This window comes from Podarcis cretensis (assembly GCF_951804945.1).
Source record: "Podarcis cretensis genome assembly, chromosome: 6".
Taxonomy (NCBI): Eukaryota; Metazoa; Chordata; class Lepidosauria; order Squamata; family Lacertidae; genus Podarcis; species Podarcis cretensis.
Window position 1 is genome coordinate 6,484,998 of NC_137175.1, and position 22,650 is coordinate 6,507,647.

A 22,650-nucleotide genomic window follows, 5' to 3' on the forward strand; every position below is an offset into this window, starting at 1 on the left:
TCCCATACAGAACAACGAAACTGAAAAATCTACATAAGACATTCAAAACCCAACAAGCCTGCTATCCCAGCTACCCCAGCCTGGTTAGCCCCCTAAAAACTCTGACACCCCATTTTAAAATACAATATACTCCCATACAGATTCCTTACAATGTGTTTAAAACCAAAATTGCATTTGGATAGAAACTGTTTCTCAGGCGGCTAGTCCTAGTCTTTCTAACCCTGTACCTTCTTCCAGAAGGCAGAAGCTGAAAGAGATCATTTCCGGGGTGCGCACTATCCTGCGCTATCTCTGCAGCTTTCTTATGGCACCTGGAAGCATAGATTTGATCCAAGGTGGGAAGGGTGCACCCAATTATTCTCTCCACAGTCTTTACAACCCTGGACAGCATTGTTTTATCTGCCCTGACTCTTCCAACATACAGCTTTATTGGAGGTCGAGGCCTGGTGTTATGACAGAGAAAGTCTTTCCTCTTTCCCCTTTCCGTGCGTTATTTTAAGAACTTCTATCACGTCTAAAGCGGTCGCCTTTCTTTGCAGAGGAGGTTCTGCCTCTCCCTCCTTTCGCCCCTGAATTTTACACAGGTACTCGGCGCTTCCTGCCACCTCTTTGCTGTGTCTGACCGGTAGTGGAAAAAATTGATAAGCAGCCTTAAGCGGATGGTGTATTTCTTTCTCTTTTTTGGTCTTTTTCCTTTCCTCGTTTATCTTTTTTTAAAAAATTAAGTCTCGCATTTGGAAACCAAATCTTCTGCCCCTCCTCCTCCTCCTCAGCCTTCCTCCCCGGAGAACAAAAACGCTTCAAAAATGCTGGGTGACCAGCTCAAAAGACACACACAAATCCCCACAAAAAAAAGCAGGCAGGGTGGAAAATGTCACCGGTTCCTTTCATTGCGCTCTCGCAGAATCAAACAGGAAGCAGACAAGAGAAAAAGTGAGAAGACAGAGGAAGAGAGAGGAAGGAGCACAGCCCAGCTGAGGTTTTTCAAACGGGGAGGAGGGCAGCCTTGAAGTGGCTTGACATTTCCAAGATGTGGGGGCTACTGTGCCCCCAGGAGCCCATAAGGAGGGCGCCTTGAGGGGATCAAGGCTCGGAGCTGAGGTAAGGCGTGGCAGATCCAAGCGGAGGGATCTATTTCTGGAACGCCGTCTCCTAAAAACTTTTTCTTCTTCTTTCAAAAAAGCATTTCCAGACATATAGAAAAATGTGTGTGTGTGCTGAGAAAGCAGAAAGAGAAGCTGTCTCTTCTATTCGGCTGGGCTCCAATTATTTAAACGCTTTCTAACTGCTCCCTCCCAGCAATTCTATTCTTCGTCGGGAACGGAGATGTTCTGGACCTCCCCAATTAGCTGGTAACTCAAACAGCATAAACAGGGACGCAGGTGGCGCTGTGGGTTAAACCACAGAGCCTAGGACTTGCCGATCAGAAGGTCGGCGGTTTGAATCCGCACGACGGAGTGAGCTCCCATTGCTCGGTCCCTGCTCCTGCCAACCTAGCAGTTCGAAAGCACGTCAAAGTGCAAGTAGATAAATAGGTACCGCTCCGGCGGGAAGGTAAACGGCGTTTCCGTGCGCTGCTCTGCTTCGCCAGAAGCGGCTTAGTCATGCTGGCCACATGACCCTGAAGCTGTATGCCGGCTCCCTTGGCCAGTAAAGCAAGATGAGTGCTGCAACCCCAGAGTCGGCCACGAATGGACCTAATGGTCAGGGGTCCCTTTACCAAACAGCATAAAATGGCCAATGGGTGACTGCAGGCTCAGGTTTGTGGAGAGACTGGGGGATATGAGGGGCAGTGGGGGCCGAAAGAGGGGAGGGTTGTCAGGCAGGGATGGAGGGGCGTGGCTCAAGGAAAGGTCCCAAACCCAACCCCAGCCATGTCTCCATGGGGGACTGAGAAAGACCCCTGACTGAAACCCTCGAGGGTTGTTGCTAGCTGGCATAGGTAAAGGGAAAGGGACCCCTGACCATTAGGTCCAGTTGTGACCGACTCTGGGGTTTGCGGCGCTCATCTTGCTTTACTGGCCAACTTCCAGCTTCCGGGTCATGTGGCCAGCATAACTAAGCAGCTTGTGGCGAACCAGAGCAGCGCATGGAAACGCCGTTTACCTTCCCACCGGAGTGGTACCTATTTATCTACTTGCACTTTGACGTGCTTTCAAACTGCTAGGTTGGCAGGAGCAGGGACCGAGCAACGGAAGCTCACCCTGTCGCGGGGATTCAAACCACCGACCTTCTGATCAGCAAGTCCTAGGCTCTGTGGTTTAACCCACAGCGCCACCCGCGTCCCTTGCTAGCTGGCATAGGCAGTGCTAAATTAGAAGGACAATTGGTCTGACTCAGTACAGCTTCCCATATTTGTGGTAGCAAGCTGAAGCCCCAAACTTGGACTACTGCAATGCACTCTATGTGGGGCTACCTTTGAAGGTGACCAGGAAACTGAACTAATCCAGAATGCGACAGCTAGGCAAGTAACTGGGAGTGGCCACTGGGACCACATAACACCGGTCCTGAAAGTGTTGTGCTGAGCTATAAAGCCCCAAACAGCCTCGGTCCTGTATGAAGGAGCATCTCCACCCCCATTGTTCAGCCCGGACACAGAGGTCCAGCTCCGAGGGCCTTCTTGCAGTTCCCTCCCTGTGAGAAGTGAGGTTTCAGGGAAACAAGCAGAGGGCCTTCTCGGTAGTGGCGCCCGCCCTGTGGAACACCCTCCCACCAGATGCCAATGAAATAAACAACCACCTGACTTTTAGAAGACATCTGAAGGCAGCCCTGTTCAGGGAAGTTCAGGGAAGTTTTTAATGCTTGATCTTTTATCAACAACATGTTTATTTTGTTGGGAGCCGCCCAGAGTGGCTGGAGAAACCCAGTCAGATGGGGGGGCGGATATAGAGAACAAACTATTATTATTATTATTATTATTATTATTATTATTATTATTATTACCTGCGCTCCCCGATTCTCCCCCTGAAAAGGCTTCTTCTTGTTTTGGGATGTTGGCTGGGTCAAGCCAGGCGGGAACCTTAAAATTCTTATCACAGGACCAACCATCATTACCAAGTGGACTGCAAGAGCACTTCAACACAGAATCTGAGGGCCTTGTCGTGCAGGGACAGGGGGCAGCGATCCCTGTAAGGGACGGCTGCATATCCCTGCATTCCCGGGGGGGAGGCGGGGTTGGTCTAGATGAGCCCCAGGTTTCCTCCCAACTCTGTGATTCTGCGATAACGCAGATAAGTGATGGCCCTTTGCCCCCTGACCATCAGATCTCTGTGCGTGTATCTGGTGACCATTCTGCAGGAATTTGTATGTTTCAACACACAAATACGCACACACACACACACACACAAACACACAGCCTCAGCAAACAGCCGGCTTAGCAGCACCGGTTATTAAGATGCATTTTTGTCCTTGCAGACAGAAAAAGGAGGACACAGAGAGAGGGAGAGAGTTAGGAGGAGCCCTTACCTGACGCTGAGTTCTCTCTGCCGCGGCAACACAAAGAACAGCGAGCAAACCCCGTATTAAAACAGTGGAAACACCAGCAGGGCATTAAAGAGGCAAAAGGGGAAATAAAAACACAGGGAGACATGTTTTCCCAGGATTCACAGCACTTGGAGCAGTTAGCATCTTATTATTATTATTATTATTATTATTACTATTATTATTATTATTATTATTATTATTATTAATAATAATTTAAAAGCACCCACTGCAATTTCAGCTTTGCTCAGAGGGCAGCTCTCTTGGGGGGGGGGCAGGGGCCGCTTTTCAAAGCTGCCACAACTAACCACGCAACTACGTTTCCCAAATACCGCCACGTCTGGCAGGTTCCCCCCCCAAAAAAAACCCCCCGTAACGTACATATTTAATTGGATTTAGGATTTCGCTCAAATCTAATTTTTCTTACGGTGTCTCTGCAAGACTGAAAGGGTTTTTAAAAAAGAAAAAAGTATGTGTGGCAGGGAGAAAACAGAAGGGGGAAAATATGCCTGAACCCCAAACTGGTAAAAATAACTGTGAGGAGGGAGAGATTGGGGGGGTGCAGTCTGAATGGCGCATGTTGCAGGGATCCGTTGAATGCTCGCTCTGAACACCCACACGGTGCGCAAGCCCATGGGCCGATGACCAAATAAAGACATCTTAAGTCAGCTGAAGCCACTGGAAATGTCAGCCTGCCGTTCAGCTTCAGAATCCATCAGATCTGCCTAAGTTCTGTAGCAGCCCCCCAGGTTATGGGGTTTCCTCCCTGGGGATACTGCTCTGGCCCCATCCCTGGTGACTCTCAGGCAGGCAGAAAAGAAAGTTTTATTTCACTTCAGCTCTTTGAAATTCAGTACTGAAGGTTTCAAGCCTGCTCTTCCTGGTTCTTAAATGCTCTTTATTCAAATTCTGCCACTGTTTAAACTGGTTTCCTGGTGTTTTCCTTTAAACTGCTCTGGGGTGTTTCCTCCAGCCGGCAGCAGGTACGAAAAGGCACTTTACACACAAGACGTTTGCATCAATATTATCTCTGAAGAAGAAAAGCGAGTGGTTTTTGAGCAGCCTTCCTGAAGCTGCTGGCCTCTGGATATTTTGAACTATAACTCCCATCATCCCTGGCTGTTGCATGCACTGGGAGTTGTAGTTCAAAAACATCTGGAAGGCCCCATGCTGGGGGGGGGGACTATTTTAGGGGGTGCAGTTGACTGCCACAGGCATCTTAGTATTGCCTCCTGGGCATGGGAGACAAATGGTTTCGTCATATCCCCCCTGCTAGTATGGTTTAGTCCTTGAATTAAAAATTACGATTTTTTTTTAAACTGCAGTGCAATCAACTGAGAGCACCTTTCAGAAATTTGACCACAATGTTTTTTTGTCCATTGTTTGCTCCATATACTGAGCAGCCCCAAGTTGCAGATTTATTGCAAACCGCCCCCTTCTCCCCCCAAAATGAGTTGAAAGCTTTTCCCCACCCCGCGAGAGCTGAAAACTGAGCAAAGAAGCTGGACAAGCAAACAGCTTTTTAAGAAATAACACAGAAAACGGGGATGGGCGGTTGGAATAAACACATCCAAATACCCAAACTGACAACCCGGTGGGCAACAGAGGATTTCATGCAGTTAGTTTGCAAGTGAGTTCTGGAGACCTGCCCCCACCTTTGGCGCCTTTCGCCCCCCCTCCCCCCCCCAGTCATTCGGGGGCAGGTCCCAAGAACCTTCTCAGACAGGACAAAAATTAACTTGCCACCTATATATGCATCTCAAGAGGGGGGCAGAGGCTCTTCGGTTCCTCCTTGGTTGTCTTCTAGATTACTGATCCTTTTTGATGGTCCCTAAATGGAGGGGGTGGGGCTGCTCTCCCCACCACACAAAACTCCCCACTCCACTTCTCAGAAGGGTCGGAGTGGAGTGGGAGCAAATTCCCCCTTTCCTGGGATTTCCCAATTAGCCCAGTACTTCTCAAATTCAGCTGCAGTGGCTTCCCGTATTATTTATTGCAAGGACAGAGAACTGGTGGCTCTCCAGATTCCACTCCCCCCCCCCCCAAGGCTACAAAACCCATCAGCCCTGAACACTGGCCAGGCTGACAAGGAATGATGAGAGTTGGAGTCCACTAGTATCTAGAGGCCGCAGGTTCCCCAAGCCCGACTCATTGCTCTCTGCAGTTGGGTCTGTTCCACACAGTTAGTTGATGTGGAGCTGATCCTCACCACAGGATCGTAGAATCTGATCCAGTGCCAAGAAGCAGTTTGATGTGAGCTCGGAGCTGCTGCCCAATCAAATACTATGCGGTCACACACTACCTCAGTTGTGTTGGGCAGTGCTGCATAGTGGTTAGAGTAATAATAATAATAATGCCACCCTTCTGCTTTGGTCAGGGCCGTCTTAACTATAGGTGGCAGAGGTGCGGGGCACCCAGGCGCCAGACCGAGAGTCCAGGCCCTGAGAGTTGGAGTCTGGGGAAGAGCTCACCCATTGGTTGGAGCGCCGCAGCGGGCTCTTCTACTGCTGGCGGCTCTGCGCCGTGAGTTCGGGGGTGAGCGAGCTAGCAATGTGCTGAGGCGGCCGGCTGGCTCCACCCTCCTGCGCACCTGGGACTGGCGTAGTAGTGCATGCTCTGGTTATCTCTCGCTTGGACTACTGCAATGCTCTCTATGTGGGGCTACCTTTGAAGGTGACCCGGAAACTGCAACTAATCCAGAATGCGGCAGCCAGACTGGTGACTGGGAGTGGCCGCCAAGACCATATAACACCGGTCTTGAAAGACCTACACTGGCTCCCAGTACATTTCCGAGCACAATTCGAAGTGTTGGTGCTGACCTTTAAAGCCCTAAATGGCCTCGGTCCAGTATACTTGAAGGAGCGTCTCCACCCCCATCGTTCTGAGGTCCAGCGCTGAGGGCCTTCTGGCGGTTCCCTCGCTGGGAGAAGCCAAGTTCCAGGGAACCAGGCAGAGGGCCTTCTCGGTAGTGGCACCCGCCCTGTGGAACGCCCTCCCACCAGATGTCAAAGAGAAAAATAACTACCAAACTTTTAGAAGACATCTGAAGCCAACCCTGTTTAGGGAAGCTTTTAATGTTTAATAGGTTATTGTATTTTAATATTCTGTTGGGAGCTGCCCAGAGTGGCAGGGGAAACCCAGCCAGAATTGCGGAGCATAAATAATAAAGTATTATTATTATATTATTATTACACCACAAGGTGCCCGGCTTTGCTCCGACACCTCGGACTGGTTTGTTGCACTGGGCTCTTTATGTTTATGAGCAGAGATAAGTGTGGTGTCAGCTCTCTAAAAAAAGATTGATAAGTCCGGGGAACCTTTCCTAAAAAAAGTCAACAACTTTGGGGTTCTCCCTCTAAAAAAATGTCAATAATTCTGGGGAAACCTGGAGGGGTGCCGGGCAGATTTTTGCACCCCGGCGCCGCATATGCTTAAGACGGCCCTGGCTTTGGTTGCGCCAGCCTTGCCCCAGCCTAACAATGCCAACAGATGTTGTTGGATTCCAATGCCCACCAGCCTCAGCCAACGTGGCCAATGGCTGGGGGGTTTATGGGTTGTTGTAGCACATCAACATCTGGAAGGGGCAAGGTTGGAGGAAGCCAGGGAGAGTACGCTGGATTAGGACTTGAGCCGGTTAGCATTTGGCTGCCCGCAAAGTTGCAGAGCTCTCTGGGCGATCTGGCGCCCGTGGCCCGCCTCACAGGTGGTGAGGATCAAATGCTCAAGGAGTGTAGGAAAACAAAGAAGAGAACCTGATAGGTTGCCTTAGTTTGCCGGAGGAAGGGCGAGATAAAGACATGGAAAATGACATTTGCAGCCCTGCCCAGAGAATTTGCATGAGGACAGACTTCTCCAAGATGGCCTGAAGATGTCTGGAATTTGACCAGCTGGAGAAGGCGGCCTTGAGCGATCCCTCGTCCCCTTTGCTAGATGACTGGGAAGCATGGGCCAAGTATGGAGTCTGATCTGGAATCCTTTTCAGCAGAATCTGAGGGTCTTTGGGACACGTTCTGGGAAGAAGCTGGGGAACCTTGCAGACCCCACCGGAAAACCCACCCTGGCAGCTCTGTTTGCCTGAAGACGTGGAAGCAAAGGAGGGGCTTGCAAGAGTCCCCCTACCCAACCGGCACACCCAGTGTTCAGCCCTTCTTCCTGCCCCGTCCCACGGCACTTCTTACCTCTTCCAACTGGCTGTGGACATGCTGCACGATCAGATCGATGGCGACGGTGTTCCCACTGCCTGGAGCGGAGCAGAGAGAGAGAGAGAATTGTGGATACCTGTTTCCTAACAGCTATGACCCAGGAAAGCCACTAGAGGGCAGCAGAACACAGTCAACCGGTATGCAAGCGAATTAACATTGCAATGTCTCTTACTTACAGCACCGTTTGCCAACGTGGTGCCCTCTGGCTGTTTTTTTTTTGGATGACAACTCCCATCAGCTCCAACCAACTGAGACAGAAGGGATTTGTGGAATCACAGAATTGTAGAGTTTGAAGGGACCCTGAGGGTCATCTAGTCCAACCCTCTGCAGTGCAGGAACATTTCACCCAACGTGAGGCTCAAACCCACAACCCTGCGATTAAGATGCTCTACCAGCTGGGCTCTCCCTGCTGTCCTGGTCCATGACATGTAGTCCGAAGCAGCTGGAAGGAACGCTGCCTTGGATAGTTGCCGTCTTTTTCTCAGCTGGCAGAGCAGGAGACTCTTAATCTCAGGGTTGTGGGTTCGAGTTCCACATTGGTCAGGGGGTTGGACTAGATGACCCCCAGGGTCCCTTTCAACTCCACAATTTTATTATGTCTCTGTATATGCTGGAAGCTACCCAGAGTGACTGGGGCAATCCAGTCAGATGGGCAGAGTACCTATAATAATAATAATAATAATAATAATAATAATAATAATAATATCTCCCCCTTGTTTCTGATGTAGATCATCACTCACCCCTTCTTTCCTGGTGTGGGGGGTGTCATGCTTCGAGGAATCAGATCCCTCCCCCGGTGGCAGTAAATAAGCAGATCAAACGAAAGGAGCCTTCTTAATAGTTAGTTTCCTTAATAATCACAGCGAGAGACAAATGAATGTATCTCTCTCTAGAAATGGTGTTGCTCCCAGTTAAGGCTTACCCCCTCCACCTCCATTAATCTACATCACTTCTACGTTGGGTAATATGAATTTGTTGCCATTGCACTTTCTGTTCTATCATGCTCAGAGCCCGTCTAGTCTTAGGCGAAGGGGGGTCAGGAATGCTTTCCAAAGACGCTGAACCTTCCAGCTGTCTCTCTCCTGGTGTTTTCTCTTCTAGCTATTCCTCACCCAGTATTTCCCAGCTTTCCCCCTCTAGGCTATGCCCACTGCAAACCGCTGTTCTAAATCAATACTGTCCTCCTGCCCTTGGGAAGGTTCAGAAAAAGGCCATTCCTCCTCAGTCCAGCCCCTGACACTTATGTGGGCCCTGAGGCTCACCGTACCCATCATGTCTCACAACCATGGAGAGCCTTATTCTGCGCAGAAAACACACAGAATTTAAGCACTGGACAAGCTGTTGTCCCGCCAGGCGAGACCACAGAAGGGACACCTACCCCGAGGGACGACAATGTCCGCCAGCCGCATGGTAGGCTGGATGTACTGGTCAAAGGCCGGCTTGACAAACTTGTTGTACTGCTTGATGACGCCCTCGATGTCCCTGCCGCGCTCGCCAATGTCCCTGCGGAGGCGCCGGACCAGGCGGATGTCAGAGTCTGTGTCGACGAATATCTTCATGTCTAGAAGCTGGAAGAAGGGAGAAGGGATGATGTACTCGCAGATATTCCACTTACTGAATACAATGCTGTCAGAGCTGCCTCTAGGTCCCAGCTCACAGAGGACCAACGCTAGGCTGTCGTAATGTACAAAAGTCTTTATTGAAGTTCAATTTCCATTTCAAAGCCGCAGCGCGCAGCCCTACATCTTAAACCCTAGATCGGCGAAGTCCCGTCTGAATCTCCTCCCCTCTTACACCAGTTTAAGATCCTAGCCCTGCTCCACCTTTTCCGCTGCTCTCTTCTCCTCTGGGTCCTCCTGCCCGCTGGGGCATTCCCCTTTCTGGACTCTTCCGACGCTGAGTCGCTTAACTCCTCCCCCTGCCTCCGGCGGGCTTTAGGACCCGGTTCCCAATCCTCATTCTCTGCTGTCCCACGCTCCTGTACATTTGAACTTGCCTCTCGCGCCAACCCAGTGACCTTCCTCCTGACCGTTACACTACTTCTGTCACTGCTTCCCTCTTCCGGGATACTGGCCGGATCTGACCTCCCCTCCGTTGTCTGACTCTCCGATGGAGGCGTGGTCAGCCCTGACTCCTCTCCTCTCCCTGCTGGGGGAGACGCTACTCCCGATACCTGTGACTCTTCCCCCCCACTATGCTCTGGTGGGGAAGCTGGTCCTGATTTCCAACTGCTGCTCTGGGAGTCCCCGCTGGCCCCTTGCTTCTGGGGTGTCCCCCTTGGGACCCCCCTTGCCCTGGCCACCGGCGCCCCCTTCTGTGAATCTTCCGATTCGCTGGAGAGGCTCATGGAATCTCTCGGGCCACTGTCATCTTCTCCTACGCTGCCCTCAGATTCTTCCCCTTCGCTCTCCATCTCCCCTCTTCCCTGTGCCTCTGCTCCTGAACCCCTGACAAATGCGTTCCCAGGGAATCACTCATTAGGCCCTAAATGGCCTCAGTCCAGTATACCTGAAGGAGCGTCTCCACCTCCATCATTCTGCCTGGACTCTGAGGTCCAGCTCCAAGGGCCTTCTGGTGGTTCCCTCGCTGCGAGAAGTGAGGTTGCAGGGAACCGGACAGAGGGCCTTCTCGGTAGTGGCACCCGCCCTGTGGAACACCCTCCCACCAGATGTCAAAGAGAACAACAACTACCAGACTTTTTGAAGACATCTGAAGGCAGCCCTGTTTAGGGAAGCTTTTAATGTTTGATGCATTACTGTATTTTAATATTTTGTTGGAAGCTGCCCAGAGTGGGCGGGGTATAAATAATGAATTATTATTATTATTATTATTATTATTATTATTATTATCTTAAGGTTTCCATTATTTCTGATGCCAACATTTCCAATCTGTGATCTCGCCCCCTCCCCCTGCTACAGGTCCTTTTCCAAATGGCTGCAGTCAACCTGCAAGAGCGAGACGAAGAAAAACCCGACTTGTCTCATCAGTCCTGCACCCCCATTTGTCCAATATCCCTCCCTCTGTCTCTACATGGCTTCCACCCCAAATTGGCTGGCACCTACTAGCATAGCAGTAATAATAATAATAGAAGGCTGGCATATTTCCAGAATTTCCAGGACATATCCGGAACGTCAAAAATTGTGTCTGGGTGGAATTTTCCAAAATTGTTTGAAAAACCCGACCGTATGGCAGTCCATATTGGAAATGTTGCTCTCTCTTTTTTATGAATTTCCTAAAAAATATATAGCTTATGCAGTCATACCTCGGGTTGCAGGTGCTTCAGGTCGCAACCCGAGCATCCACTGTATATTTTGGGCAGGTTCCAACATATATTAAAACATAATAACACATGAAACTTTTTTAATAAAAATAAAAACAGGCAAAGTCGGGATGTTTGGATATCTGAATCTATGGTGTATATAATAAGGTTTGGACATAATTCTTTAGGTTCATGAATTTTTGCATGACGCAACTTTTACATGAATGAATGCATGCATGAATTTTGCATGATTTTTTTTGCATGGCGAACAGTGGGATCTGCGTGTAAAGGGCTAGAGCAGGATTTTAGTCCCCTATCGGCTGCTCCCCCCCCCCCCCCCAGAACCCTGCCTCCTTTACGGGGGCGGGGGAGAGGAAAAACAGATGGCCGAATTCTGGACTGCATCACTGCAGAATGAAGTGGCAGGGCCCATGCGACAGAAGTCTCCTCCACATCTATCCCACTGCGACTCAGAACAAGACACCAGGGAGAAGATTTCAATCCAGCCTTTCCTCTGGCATGCTGGCTTTCTAGGAAGATTTTTATTTTATTGTATTAATTTTTATTTGCATAGAGAAAGAATGAACGGTGTTTGCCTACCCTTTGCAGCCCAGGCAAAGGTTGAGCACCCTAAGCAGGGCCATCTAAAGCATATTTGGAGCCGTGGTGCAATGCTCCCTCCGGCGGCCCCCCTCCCCTTTCCCAGTTTTTTAGGGAGGACGGCGCTGCCGGCGGGGCTGGAGGATGCGGGCAGCGGCTGGAAGAGGCCCTTAACAACATTGCAAACTCCATGTTTTAAAGGTGAGCAGTGTTAGGGGAGAGTTTGAGGTGCTCAACAGCAGGGAACAGCTGAAACAGGGGAGCTGAGAAGACTTGTTTGCAAAAGTGGAGCCCACCATGGAGCGCTTGGGCTGAGGGCAGCAAGTGCCAAGGATTTCTCCATTCACAGATTTGTCTTTTAAGCAAGAGAAGCAGCCAAAAACCACACACTCCCCTCGCTCTAGTGCAGATGCTTCTCTGCTGACAACCCCCCAGTTGGCCACTGGAGGTCACTGTTGCCCCAAGATTGCCCGACTGTGAAACAGACCATTAAGGGAACGTCCAAGATACATTACGATTTTTATTTGCGATCGTCTTATTATTTATTAGTAGTAGTAGTAGTAGTAAATTGTGTTTTTAACGTTGGACACCACCCTGTGATCTTTGAATAAAGGGACAGTATATAAACTGAAATAATAATAATAATAATAATAATAATAATAATAATATAGCAGCAACAACAACAATAATCCTTAGGGAGCTGTAGGGCCTATGGTCACTCTTTGTGGGGAGCCACGCTTTGTGCCCCAGGTCAGACCATTTGCCCACCTAGCCCTCCTCTGTCAACTCGGACCGGCAGCAGCAGATCTTCGAGGTCTTGAGCAGATAGAAATCTTCTCTGCCCCCTGCTACGTGAGCATTTAAATCTGGAAACGATTGGAATCAGGGACCTTCTAAGAAGAAGAAACAGACCCTCCCCTAAAAGGAGTCCTCTGTCCCCCAATTTTATTTTACACGACTTCTATATACAGTGATACCTCTTGTTACGTTCGGTTCAGGTTACGTCTTTTCAGGTTGCGCTCTGCGGCGACCCGGAAGTACCGGAAAGGGTTACTTCTGGGTTTCACCACTCGCGCATGCGCAGACGTGCAAAAATGACGTCACACGCATGCGCAGAAGCGGCAGATCCCGTTCACAACCAGAGGTACCACTGTATAAATATGTATAAATACACTGTATAAATACAGTGGTACCTCGGGTTATAGATGCTTCAGGTTACAGACACTCCAGGTTACAGACTCCGCTAACCCAGAAATAGTACCTCGGGTTAAGAACTTTGCTTCAGGATGGGAACAGAAATCGTGCTTTGGCTGCGCAGCGGCAGCGGGAGGCCCTATTAGCAAAAGTGGTGCTTCAGGTTGAGAACAGTTTCAGGTTAAGAACGGACCTCCAGAACGAATTAAGTTCTTAACCCGAGGTACCACTGTAAAAAAGAGGGGCATCCGAGCCCTGGCAAGGGCCTTCACCTTCTTTGCAAATTAAAATATCTATAAAAAACAGGGTTAATGGGCCATTTCTGAAACACCAGGGATCCTGCCATACCTTCAGGAGTTCCTTGTCTGCAAAAGCCATGATGCCTTCAAATATGATCACATTGGCGCCATAGAGCGTTTTCTGGAAAGAGAGAGGCATGCCATGAAGACCGGATAAACAAGCAAAATGAAGCAAAATATGGCTTTGAAAGGGGGGGAAAGTCCTCCTCAGGTGGGTCGCCAGTGCTTGCTGGAAAGGAGAGGAGTAGTGCGGCGCATGGAGCACGGTGGCGATTAATATACACAGAATAATAAATTATACATTCTTTATCAACCTTCCAAGAAAAATACAAAACATCAAACAAAGCCACAGAGACTTGCGAACTACCCAGCCTACGATGAACTCATAATGTCTGGTTTCAATAGATTTTTAAAATGCTTAACTCAGTCTTTTAGATAAGTTCATGAAGATACCAGCAAAAGGCAAGTTCGATGTTATTCACAATACCGAGAGATGCTAGTGGAGTTGTAGATAGATGTTAATGGAATTGTAGACGACAGGGTGCAGGTGTTTTGCACCCTGTTTCGCCCTTTCAGTCCAAGTAATCAAGAGGCCCTTTTACTGGGGCTTGCAGGTAACCCACTCCCAAGATAGTTTTCCGGGCTTCTTCAATGGTCTAATCTCAAAGTCTTGAGATGTATATTGATATTCAGTTTTATAGAGAATTCTTTCTTGGCTTAAGCTTAAGCGACTGATTTGCTAAGAGAGGAGGGCAAGCCTGGTTCAAATGTGCCAGCTGAGCACATCTGGCACGCTGCCTGCAGTGTTTGCCCAACGGAGGCTTCCCTACCACCTTGGCCCTCTTCTCCCTCGCAAGAAGCAGCAGTGGCCTGGGAGCCACTTCTAATCAGAATACAAAGAGAGGGGAAAAGGGAAGGAGGGGACAAGGAGCTTCCAAGGGGGAGAGCGGAGGTTCGCTCGTAAGAAACATTGGATTTGAAACAGGCGTGAAAATGCTTGCAAGCAAGAAGGAGAGAGAAAGGAGGGAGGGAGGGAAGGAAGGAAGGAAGGAAGGGAGGGAGGGAGGGAGGAAGGGAGGAAGGAAGGAAGGAAGGAAGGAAGAAAGAAAGGCAGGAGCGTTCCCATCAGATGCCGAACAGAAAAACTGCTGTATTTTTCGCTCCATAAGACGCACCTAGGTTTTTTCGCCCCATAAGACGCACCTAGTTTTTAGAGGAGGAAAGCAAGAAAAAAACTATTCTGAACAAAACAGTGGGTGCATGATTTTTGTGGTTCATGCTGTGGCCACAGACATGTGATTTGACGGTGAGTTTAGGGTAGCCCAACGCAAAAATCCTGAGGATCCATGTGGATCCGTGCTTTGTAACCACGTTTTTGCACCATTGCAGCCCCAGGAAACAGTGGGTGCGTGATTTTTTTGGTACAGGCTGTAGCCATGGACATGCTATGTGATCTGATGGTGAATTTGGGGTGACCCAATGCAAAAATCCTGAGGATCCATGGGCTTTTACCTCCTCCTTCTCAGGCAGCCTCCGCTAGTGTCCCTTATCTCTCTTCCGATCCCACCGACCAGCTGCTTTCTTTCAACACTCCCTTCCCTCTTGTTTGCCTTAGTGTCTTTTCCTTAGCTGGAGCAGTTTTATACTCCTCCTTTTCTTCTAATTTCTCTCCTTATTGCTTTAGTCTTCCTGTTTTCCCCTTTTGCAAGTTTGCTGTCTTTACCTCCCCACTCCCAGGCAGCCTCCTTTATCTCTAGCGTCCCTTATCTCTCTCCCCATTGGCAAACGATCAGCAGCTTTGTTTCAACACCCACTTCCCTCTTTCAAAAAAAGAGAGCATGATCTGTTTTTTGCCCCTGGGCAATTCGGCTCCAGGGACCACACATTCACTCCATAAGACGCACAGACATTTCCCCTTACTTTTTAGGAAGGAAGATGTGTGCCTTATGGAGCGAAAAATACGGCATATATGCGTTTTAGAAAACCTATGAAGGCAGCCCTGTGTAGGGAAATTTTTAATGTTTGATGCTTTGCTATGTTTTTATATTCTGCTGGAAGCCACCCAGTGTGGCTGGGGCAACCCAGTAAATAAATAACAAAATTATCACGATCATCATTATTAGGGGAGCTGTCAAAGGGAAGTGGCCTTTGGTGAGATCAGGTTTTATGCAAGGGATGGGGTGAGGCTGTGGTTTCCCTAGATGTCGATGAGCTCTCAACCTTTCCCAGCCCCCAAATCAAACCTGGAACCTGCGATTCCCCCCAGCCAGACTCTAAGTACAGAGAAAAGTGTGGAGGAGTCAAGGCACATATGAACATAGGAATATATATTTCTGCAGCGGATGTATGCAAGGATGTAAGCCTTCATCAGAATATGACTCCAGGCTGACCGCCAAAAGAATATGCAATCAAAACGGAATGACCTTCTGCAGCTTTTACAACTTTTCCTTGCAAAGAGCAGGGTGTTATCTCACACGAACAAAGGTGTTCTTGTCCAAACACGCCGAGATCACAAGAGCTGCGCTCCAAATGTAAAGAACATCTAACTTTACCGTATTGGCTCGAATATAAGCTGCACTTTTCTTTCCAAATTCCGACCGTGAAAAGTTAAAAGTGCGGCTAAAATTCGCGACCTTAGAAAAATGGGCTTTCTCTTCTTTTTTCAAAACAATTTTTATTGAATTTTACTTTATATTCCACACAATCATCATGACTTCCCTCAACTTCCCCTTCTGGTTCTTTAAATACTTATTCCTCCTGCCTGTTTTACTCTACTTTAATTTTGCAATCTGTTGTATTTACAGAAATATTGCAAAGAAGTGGACTCGCTAGCAGGATTTGGGTAAACACTTACAATTAAGAAAACAAAGATAAAAGTTAAGATGCAACAATTGGCGAAATGATAAAATGTAAGATGTGATTTGGGAAGTGTGGCACAAAAATGACAAGAATGTAATAATAGGTAAAAGATTACAAAAATTGGCTTTCTTGATATTGCGGCTGAAACAGACATACGGTAAAATGAAATGGGTGTGAGTGCCTGAAGAATTTTAAGGGCTTATATTCGGATATTGTCTTTTTTCTCTTCCCACCCCCCTTGAATTTTAAAGGTGCAGCTTGTTTATGGGTGCAGCTTATATTTGGGCCGATATGGTATGCATCAAACCATAAAAGATTATTCAGCTACGATTGCATGCTCAGTTGGCTATCAGTCATAGATTGCACTTGGATATCGACAGGTTTAAGTTCTTGCATACCTGTGTTGAGGAAATATATTATGTTCATCTCTAGAACTTGATTTCATTTGTTTATTCAGAGTCCAAAAGCACCTGGGGGGGCCCATAAGCTCACTATCCCTGCCCTATGCAGCAGCACTTCCCCTTTGCCAAGTGCCCAAGTATGTTTGTGTCTGTATTAATAAATTTATTATTATTATTTTTAATAATAAAAAGGGGACAGCTTCTTGCAAATGTTTGCAAGCACCCTCGTCTCATGATATAATAATAATAAGAAGAAGAAGAAGAAGAAGAAGAAGAAGAAGAAGAAGAATACCCAGCCCATCTGGCTGGGTTTCCCCAGCCACTCTGGGCGGCTTCCAACAAAATATTAAAATACAATAGTCCGTCAAACATTAGAAGCTTCCCTGAAGAAGAAGAAGAGTTTGGATTTGATATCCCGCTTTATCACTACCCGAAGGAGTCTCAAAGCGGCTAACATTCTCCTTTCCTTTCCTCCCCCACAACAAACACTCTGTGAGGTGAGTGGGGCTGAGAGACTTCAAAGAAGTGTGACTGGCCCAAGGTCACCCAGCAGCTGCATGTGGTGGAGCGGAGACGTGAACCCGGTTCCCCAGATTACGAGTATACCACTCTTAACCACTACACCACACGGGCTGCCTTCAGATGTCTTCTAAAAGTCTGGTAGTTCTTGTTCTCTTTGACATCTGGTGGGAGGGCGTTCCACAGGGCGGGTGCCACCACCAAGAAGGCCCTCTGCCTGGTTCCCTGTAACTTGGCTTCTCGCAGGGAGAGAGCCGCCAGAAGGCCCTCGGTGCTGGACCTCAGTGTCCGGGCCGAACAATGCAGCTGGAGATACAGATATACAGATGAATGTCAGTGTATGTGAAGTTTATTCATTTAAAAGTATTTCTAGACCACTTACTATTTTAACAATATTGAAGTGGTGCGCAGGAACGCAAAATTGTTTTATTATTGTGCGATTCTATTCCTGCAACCCAACCTGGGACCTTAAGGAGAAGGGCCGGTAAGGAATCCTATCAAACAAACAAAAATGTGTGACGCCAAAGGAACGTATTTAAACAACTAAAATATCCTGTATAGCACTGTGGCGCAGGATCCCATCTTACGGATCAGGGGGAGTTTTGTGTTCTGCAAGTAACATCTCTGTTCCACCCCCAAGACCCACTGAAGAATGACAGGAGAAGATCCAAACTCATCCATTCTGTTACAGGTCTGGGTCATTTTGTGTGGTGTAGTGGTTTAGAGCAGTGTTTCCCAACCTTGGGCCTCCAGCTGTTTTTGGACTACAATTCCCATCATCCCTGACCACTGGTCTTGCTAGCTAGGGATGATGGGAGTTGTAGTCCAAAAACAGCTGGAGGCCCAAGGTTGGGAAACATTGGTTTAGAGTACAATGGTACCTTGGTTCTCAAACTGAATCTGTTCCGGGAGCCGTTTGACTCCCAAAAGCGTTCGAAAACCAAGGCGTGGCTTCCGACTGGCTGCAGGAGCAAACCGGAACACTTTTGCGGCATTCGGGAGCCGATTTGTTTGGGAGCCAAGCCGTTCGAGTACCAAGGTACCACTGCATTGGAAAAAAGACCTGGGAGATGAGGGTTCAAATCCCTGTTGGAGGGCAGGTGGGATAGAAAATTGTTAATAAATAAATAAAATTATACAGCTGAGCCCTAATTTTCACTGCACGGATTTCGAGGGATAAAATAATAAACATGGGAAGGAAAAGAAACTGTTATTTAGGGGATTTGAATCTAATTCTAAATTATATACCGGAAATGTGGGAGATTACAAGGGGTAAAAAAAAATAATGGATGTACCGTGCCATATTAGAAGCAAAAAAACTTGTTTTGATGAATTGGAAGAGCCGCAAAAAGATTCCATTGAGCACACGGATTGACAATATGGACAGAGTAGTTATATATGAATGAATTGCATATCGACGCAAATTAAGAATGGATAAATATGAAGAAATCTGGAAGGAATACTTAAGCGATAAGGCGGAAAGTGGTGAGAAGTGGGGGGAGGAGAGGTGTGGAAATATTGAAAAAAAGGTGTAGTTATAGGTATATCAGTACTCAAATCTGAATTGTTAAAATATGTTATTAGTGTTATTATGGTTTTTGTTGTATGTGTTTTTTGTGGTTGATGTCTGTATTGAAAAAATGATTTAATAAAATAAAATAAAAATGGGAAGGAAGTGTATTTTGGCGATTCTTTCAGGGGTGAGGAACTTACCAATAGTGGGGTGGGGAGGCAAGAGTGCCCCCCCAGCTGGGTGGCACCCCCACTTTGATTTCCCAGAATTCCCTCTGAGCAACCATTGGCATCTCTTGCAAGCCAGTTTCATTCCGCTGCCCCAAGCAAGGGGACAAGACCCCCCCAAGACCTTAAGCCTCCTCTCCCCCAGGAATTTCGATTCCAAGTGGATGGACGCAAAATACCCCTCAATGTATACTGTATTTTCCGCTCTATAAAAAGGTAAAGGTACCCCTGCCCGTACGGGCCAGTCGTGTCCGACTCTAGGGTTGTGCGCCCATCTCACTTAAGAGGCCGGGGGCCAGAGCTGTCCGGAGACACTTCCGGGTCACGTGGCCAGCATGACTAAGCCGCTTCTGGCGAACCAGAGCAGCGCACGGAAACGCCGTTTACCTTCCCGACAGAGCGGTACCTATTTATCTACTTGCACTTTGATGTGCTTTCGAACTGCTAGGTGGGCAGGAGCTGGGACCGAACGGCGGGAGCTCACCCCGCTGCGGGGATTCGAACCGCCGACCATGCGATCGGCAAGTCCTAGGCACTGAAGTTTTACCCACTATAAGACGCACTTTTTCCCTCCTAAAAAGTAAGGGGAAATGTGTGTGTGTCTTATGGAGCGAATGCAGGCTGCACAGCTGTCCCAGAAGCCAGAACAGCAAGAGGGATCGCTGCTTTCGCTGTGCAGCGACCCCTCTTGCTGGTCTGACTTCGCATCGCTGGAGAGGCGCTGCGCAGAGAGGGAGAGAATATTTTTTTTCTTGTTCTCCTCCTCTAAAACTAGGTGCATCTTATGGTCGGGCACGTCTTATAGAGCGAAAAATACAGTACTGTATTTTTTGCACCATAACACTCACTTTTTTCCTCCTAAAAAGTAAGGGGAAATGTCTGTGCGTGTTATGGAGGGAATGCCTACGGGTGGCATGCCTACGTATTTTCCTACTCTAAAAACTACGTGCGTGTTATGGTCAGGCGCGTCTTATAGAGCGAAAAATGCGGTATATCATAACCCTTAAAAGACCACCTGAGGCATGGCTCACCCATTCTTTCTTGCGGCTGTGGGTAGTGAAGTCGTAGATGGGAATCTTGACGCTTTTGCCTTGCTTGAGTTTCTTCAGGGTGGAGATGATCAGGTCGAAGTCAAAGGCGTCGGGGTGGTCGAAGTTGAAATCGTTGCTGGATGCCTGCTGCTGCTGCTCCTTAGTCAGGACCTGACGGAGAAAGAAAGAGGGGGTCACCCTCCGAAGGGCAGCCGTGGGGAGGACAGGCAGGGAAGGGTGGGAAATCAGGGAGGAGGAAAGCCCTTGGAAAAGGACCTCTTCTTTTGGTGTGGTTCCGTTACAAGACGGCCTAGAAGTGCTTCCTGTTCCCTGAATCTCTACGCTCTCTTTATTAAGAAACCAGAAGGATTTTTACTTGGCATTGTAGGAGATGATATTAACAGACAGGACTGTAAGTTGTTTTTATATGCAATGACGGCAGCAAGAATATTACTGGCACCAAAATGGAAGCAAGAAGAATTACCGACGAAAGAAGAATGGCGGATGAAATTGATGGACTATGCAGTACTAGATAAATTAACAGTAAGGATTCGAAACCTGTGGGAGCAGAGATTCTTAGAAGGCTGGAGTAAATATATGAACTATTTGAAAAGTAATAGTAATGAACAGACTGCAAGAAGTTTTGTAAGGAGGACTATTTGAAATATTGCAAGAAAGACTATGAGGAGAATTATTAGTTAATGATAACTAAGAGTAATAGAGAAATTAAGAAATGCAGAATAAGTGATAAAGAACAGAAAATCCTCAGAGGTGCTGATGGAAGTCTAAAACATTGTATAAGATGAAGTTATGTTATATGACTGTTGGAAATGATATGTTAAAAAAATGTGTATATATATATATAATATATAATATAATATACAATAAAATGTATATAGATGATATAGATATAGATATAGATATAGATGATATAGATATATAAAGAATCTCTACGCTCTCTTTGTAATACTGTTATGAGTTTGGGGTGGGGGCAAGTAGGCGGTATGCAGACCCCCTTCTACCCACTGGATCCAGCAAGGGTTAAAACAGAAGCCAGGCTAGCTTCCTGGGTTGAGGTGACAGCCAGGGTGATGAGCCATTAAAGGGAACAAAGGAAAGTGGATCTGTGAGAGATGGCAAATTTGGGGGGGGGGGCAGCCTCCCTCAACTGGCTGCAAGTTAGAAAAAGACAAAAGTGAGAGTCGGGAATTGGCAATGATGCCACCTAGAAGTAAAGCTATGAGCCAGAGAGAGAGTCAGAGCAACTTTCGAGAGCAATGTTTTATTTCTCTTCAAATCCAAGGCTGTGGCTGTGGGAGAAACAGGACCCTCTTGAGGGAGTTCATACTATGAAGCCCTCCATCTTGACTCAGGCATCTCCCACTCACAGGTTTCCCTCCTCTGGAAAACATGTGTCCCACTTCTAACACCAGTGTTGCACGCAACCCCAATTGAGTGGTGTGAGATTCCAAGGGTCCCAGGCACTTACCCAGGGTTTGTGTTTCCTTTTGAGAATGAGTATGTTTCCGAGCACAATTTAAAGTATTGGTTCTGACCTTTAAAGCCCTAAACGGCCTCGGTCCTGTATACCTGAAGAAGCGTCTCCACCTCCATCGTTCTGCCCGGACACTGAAGTCCAGTGCCAAGGGCTTTCTGGCAGTTCCCTTGCTGCGAGAAGCCAAGTTACAGGGAACCAGGCAGAGGGCCTTCTCGGTAATGGCACCCGCCCTGTGGAACACCCTCCCACCAGATGTCAAAGAGAAAAACAACTACCAGACTTTTAGAAGACATCTGAAGGCAGCCCTGTTTAAGGAAGCTTTTAATGTTTAATAGGTTATTGTATTTTAGTGTTCTGTTGGAAGCTGCCCAGAGTGGCTGGGGAAACCCAGCCAGATGGGCGGGGTATAAATAATAAATTATTATTATTATTATTATTATTATTATTATTATTATTACGAGGAACACAGGAGACTGTGGCGTCCTTATGATATATGGCTTATTTACACACACATATATAACCTGAGCCTGCAGAGGAGGGGCTCACAGTATTAACCCCTCGAAAGGGTCTTGTTTCTCTCTTGGATTCAAAGAGAAATCAAGTGTTGCTCTCCAATGGTGCCCTGACTCTCCTGCTCTCTGCTTTACTTGTAGGTCACATCATTGTCAATTCTCAACACTCGCCTTGGTCTTTTTCTAACTACCAGCCCGTTGATGGATTGGGGCTTCCCACCCATTGCCCATCTCACACACAGCCCCTTCGCTTTAACGGCCCATCGCCCAGGCAGTTGCCTCAACCCAGAAAGCTAGACGGGCTTCTATTGCTGGATCCCAGGGTAAGAAGGTTCTCTGCATAAAAGCCTGCTTCCCCCTCACCCCAAACCCATAACAATACGACTGAGAAAGAGGGAGGAAAGACCGAGGGTAGGAGTTTTCCTCTCCCAAGGATCACAGAATTGTAGAGCTGGAAGGGACCCCAACGATCATCTAGTCGAACCCGCTACAATGCAGGAATCTCAACTCAAGCATCCATGGCATATGACCATCCAACCTCTGCTTAAAAACCTCAAAAAAAGGAGAGTCTACTGGATTCACGAGCTGGATCTGATCTTCAGGTCACAGGTTCACCACCTTAGAGGCCTAACAGAAATGTTTCTATCAGAAAACAGAGCTTTAGAGCACAGTATTGATGGAAGAGAAAACTAAAAGCATAGAGGGCTGTCTTACACCGATTCAGCCCATTGGTCCATCTAGGCTAGTAGTGCTCGCTCTGGCCAACAGCAGCTCTCCAGAGTCTCAAGGCTCAGAACGCTCATTCCCATTGCTTGCTACCCAATTCTTGCTTAATGGGATTCGAACCCGCGACCTTCTGTGTGCCAAGCACCCGCCCTCCCACTGAGCTGCTGAAGATGGAACAATAAAAGTGGCAAATGAGCTGCGCGTTCTGTTAAACAAACGGACCAGCTGTGTTGACAAGATATGGAGGATCTGATCGAAGGTACGGAAAGATAACTTCAGAAGCAAAGATCAGCTAATTAAACTGTGTGGGCTTTGGAAGATAAAGCCTGA

General features: G+C 47.7%; 1 protein-coding gene across 1 annotated transcript in view; it reads right to left on the reverse strand.

Annotated features, from left to right (window-relative positions):
- The window catches only part of UCKL1 (uridine-cytidine kinase 1 like 1), a 58,822-nt gene that overhangs the window by 19,330 nt on the left and 16,842 nt on the right, over window positions 1–22,650 (reverse strand). Inside the window, 5 exon segments of the mRNA XM_079979358.1 lie at window positions 3,466–3,482; window positions 7,659–7,720; window positions 9,061–9,250; window positions 13,084–13,155; window positions 19,585–19,755. Of these exon segments, the coding sequence (XP_079835484.1) occupies window positions 3,466–3,482; window positions 7,659–7,720; window positions 9,061–9,250; window positions 13,084–13,155; window positions 19,585–19,755 (512 nt within the window).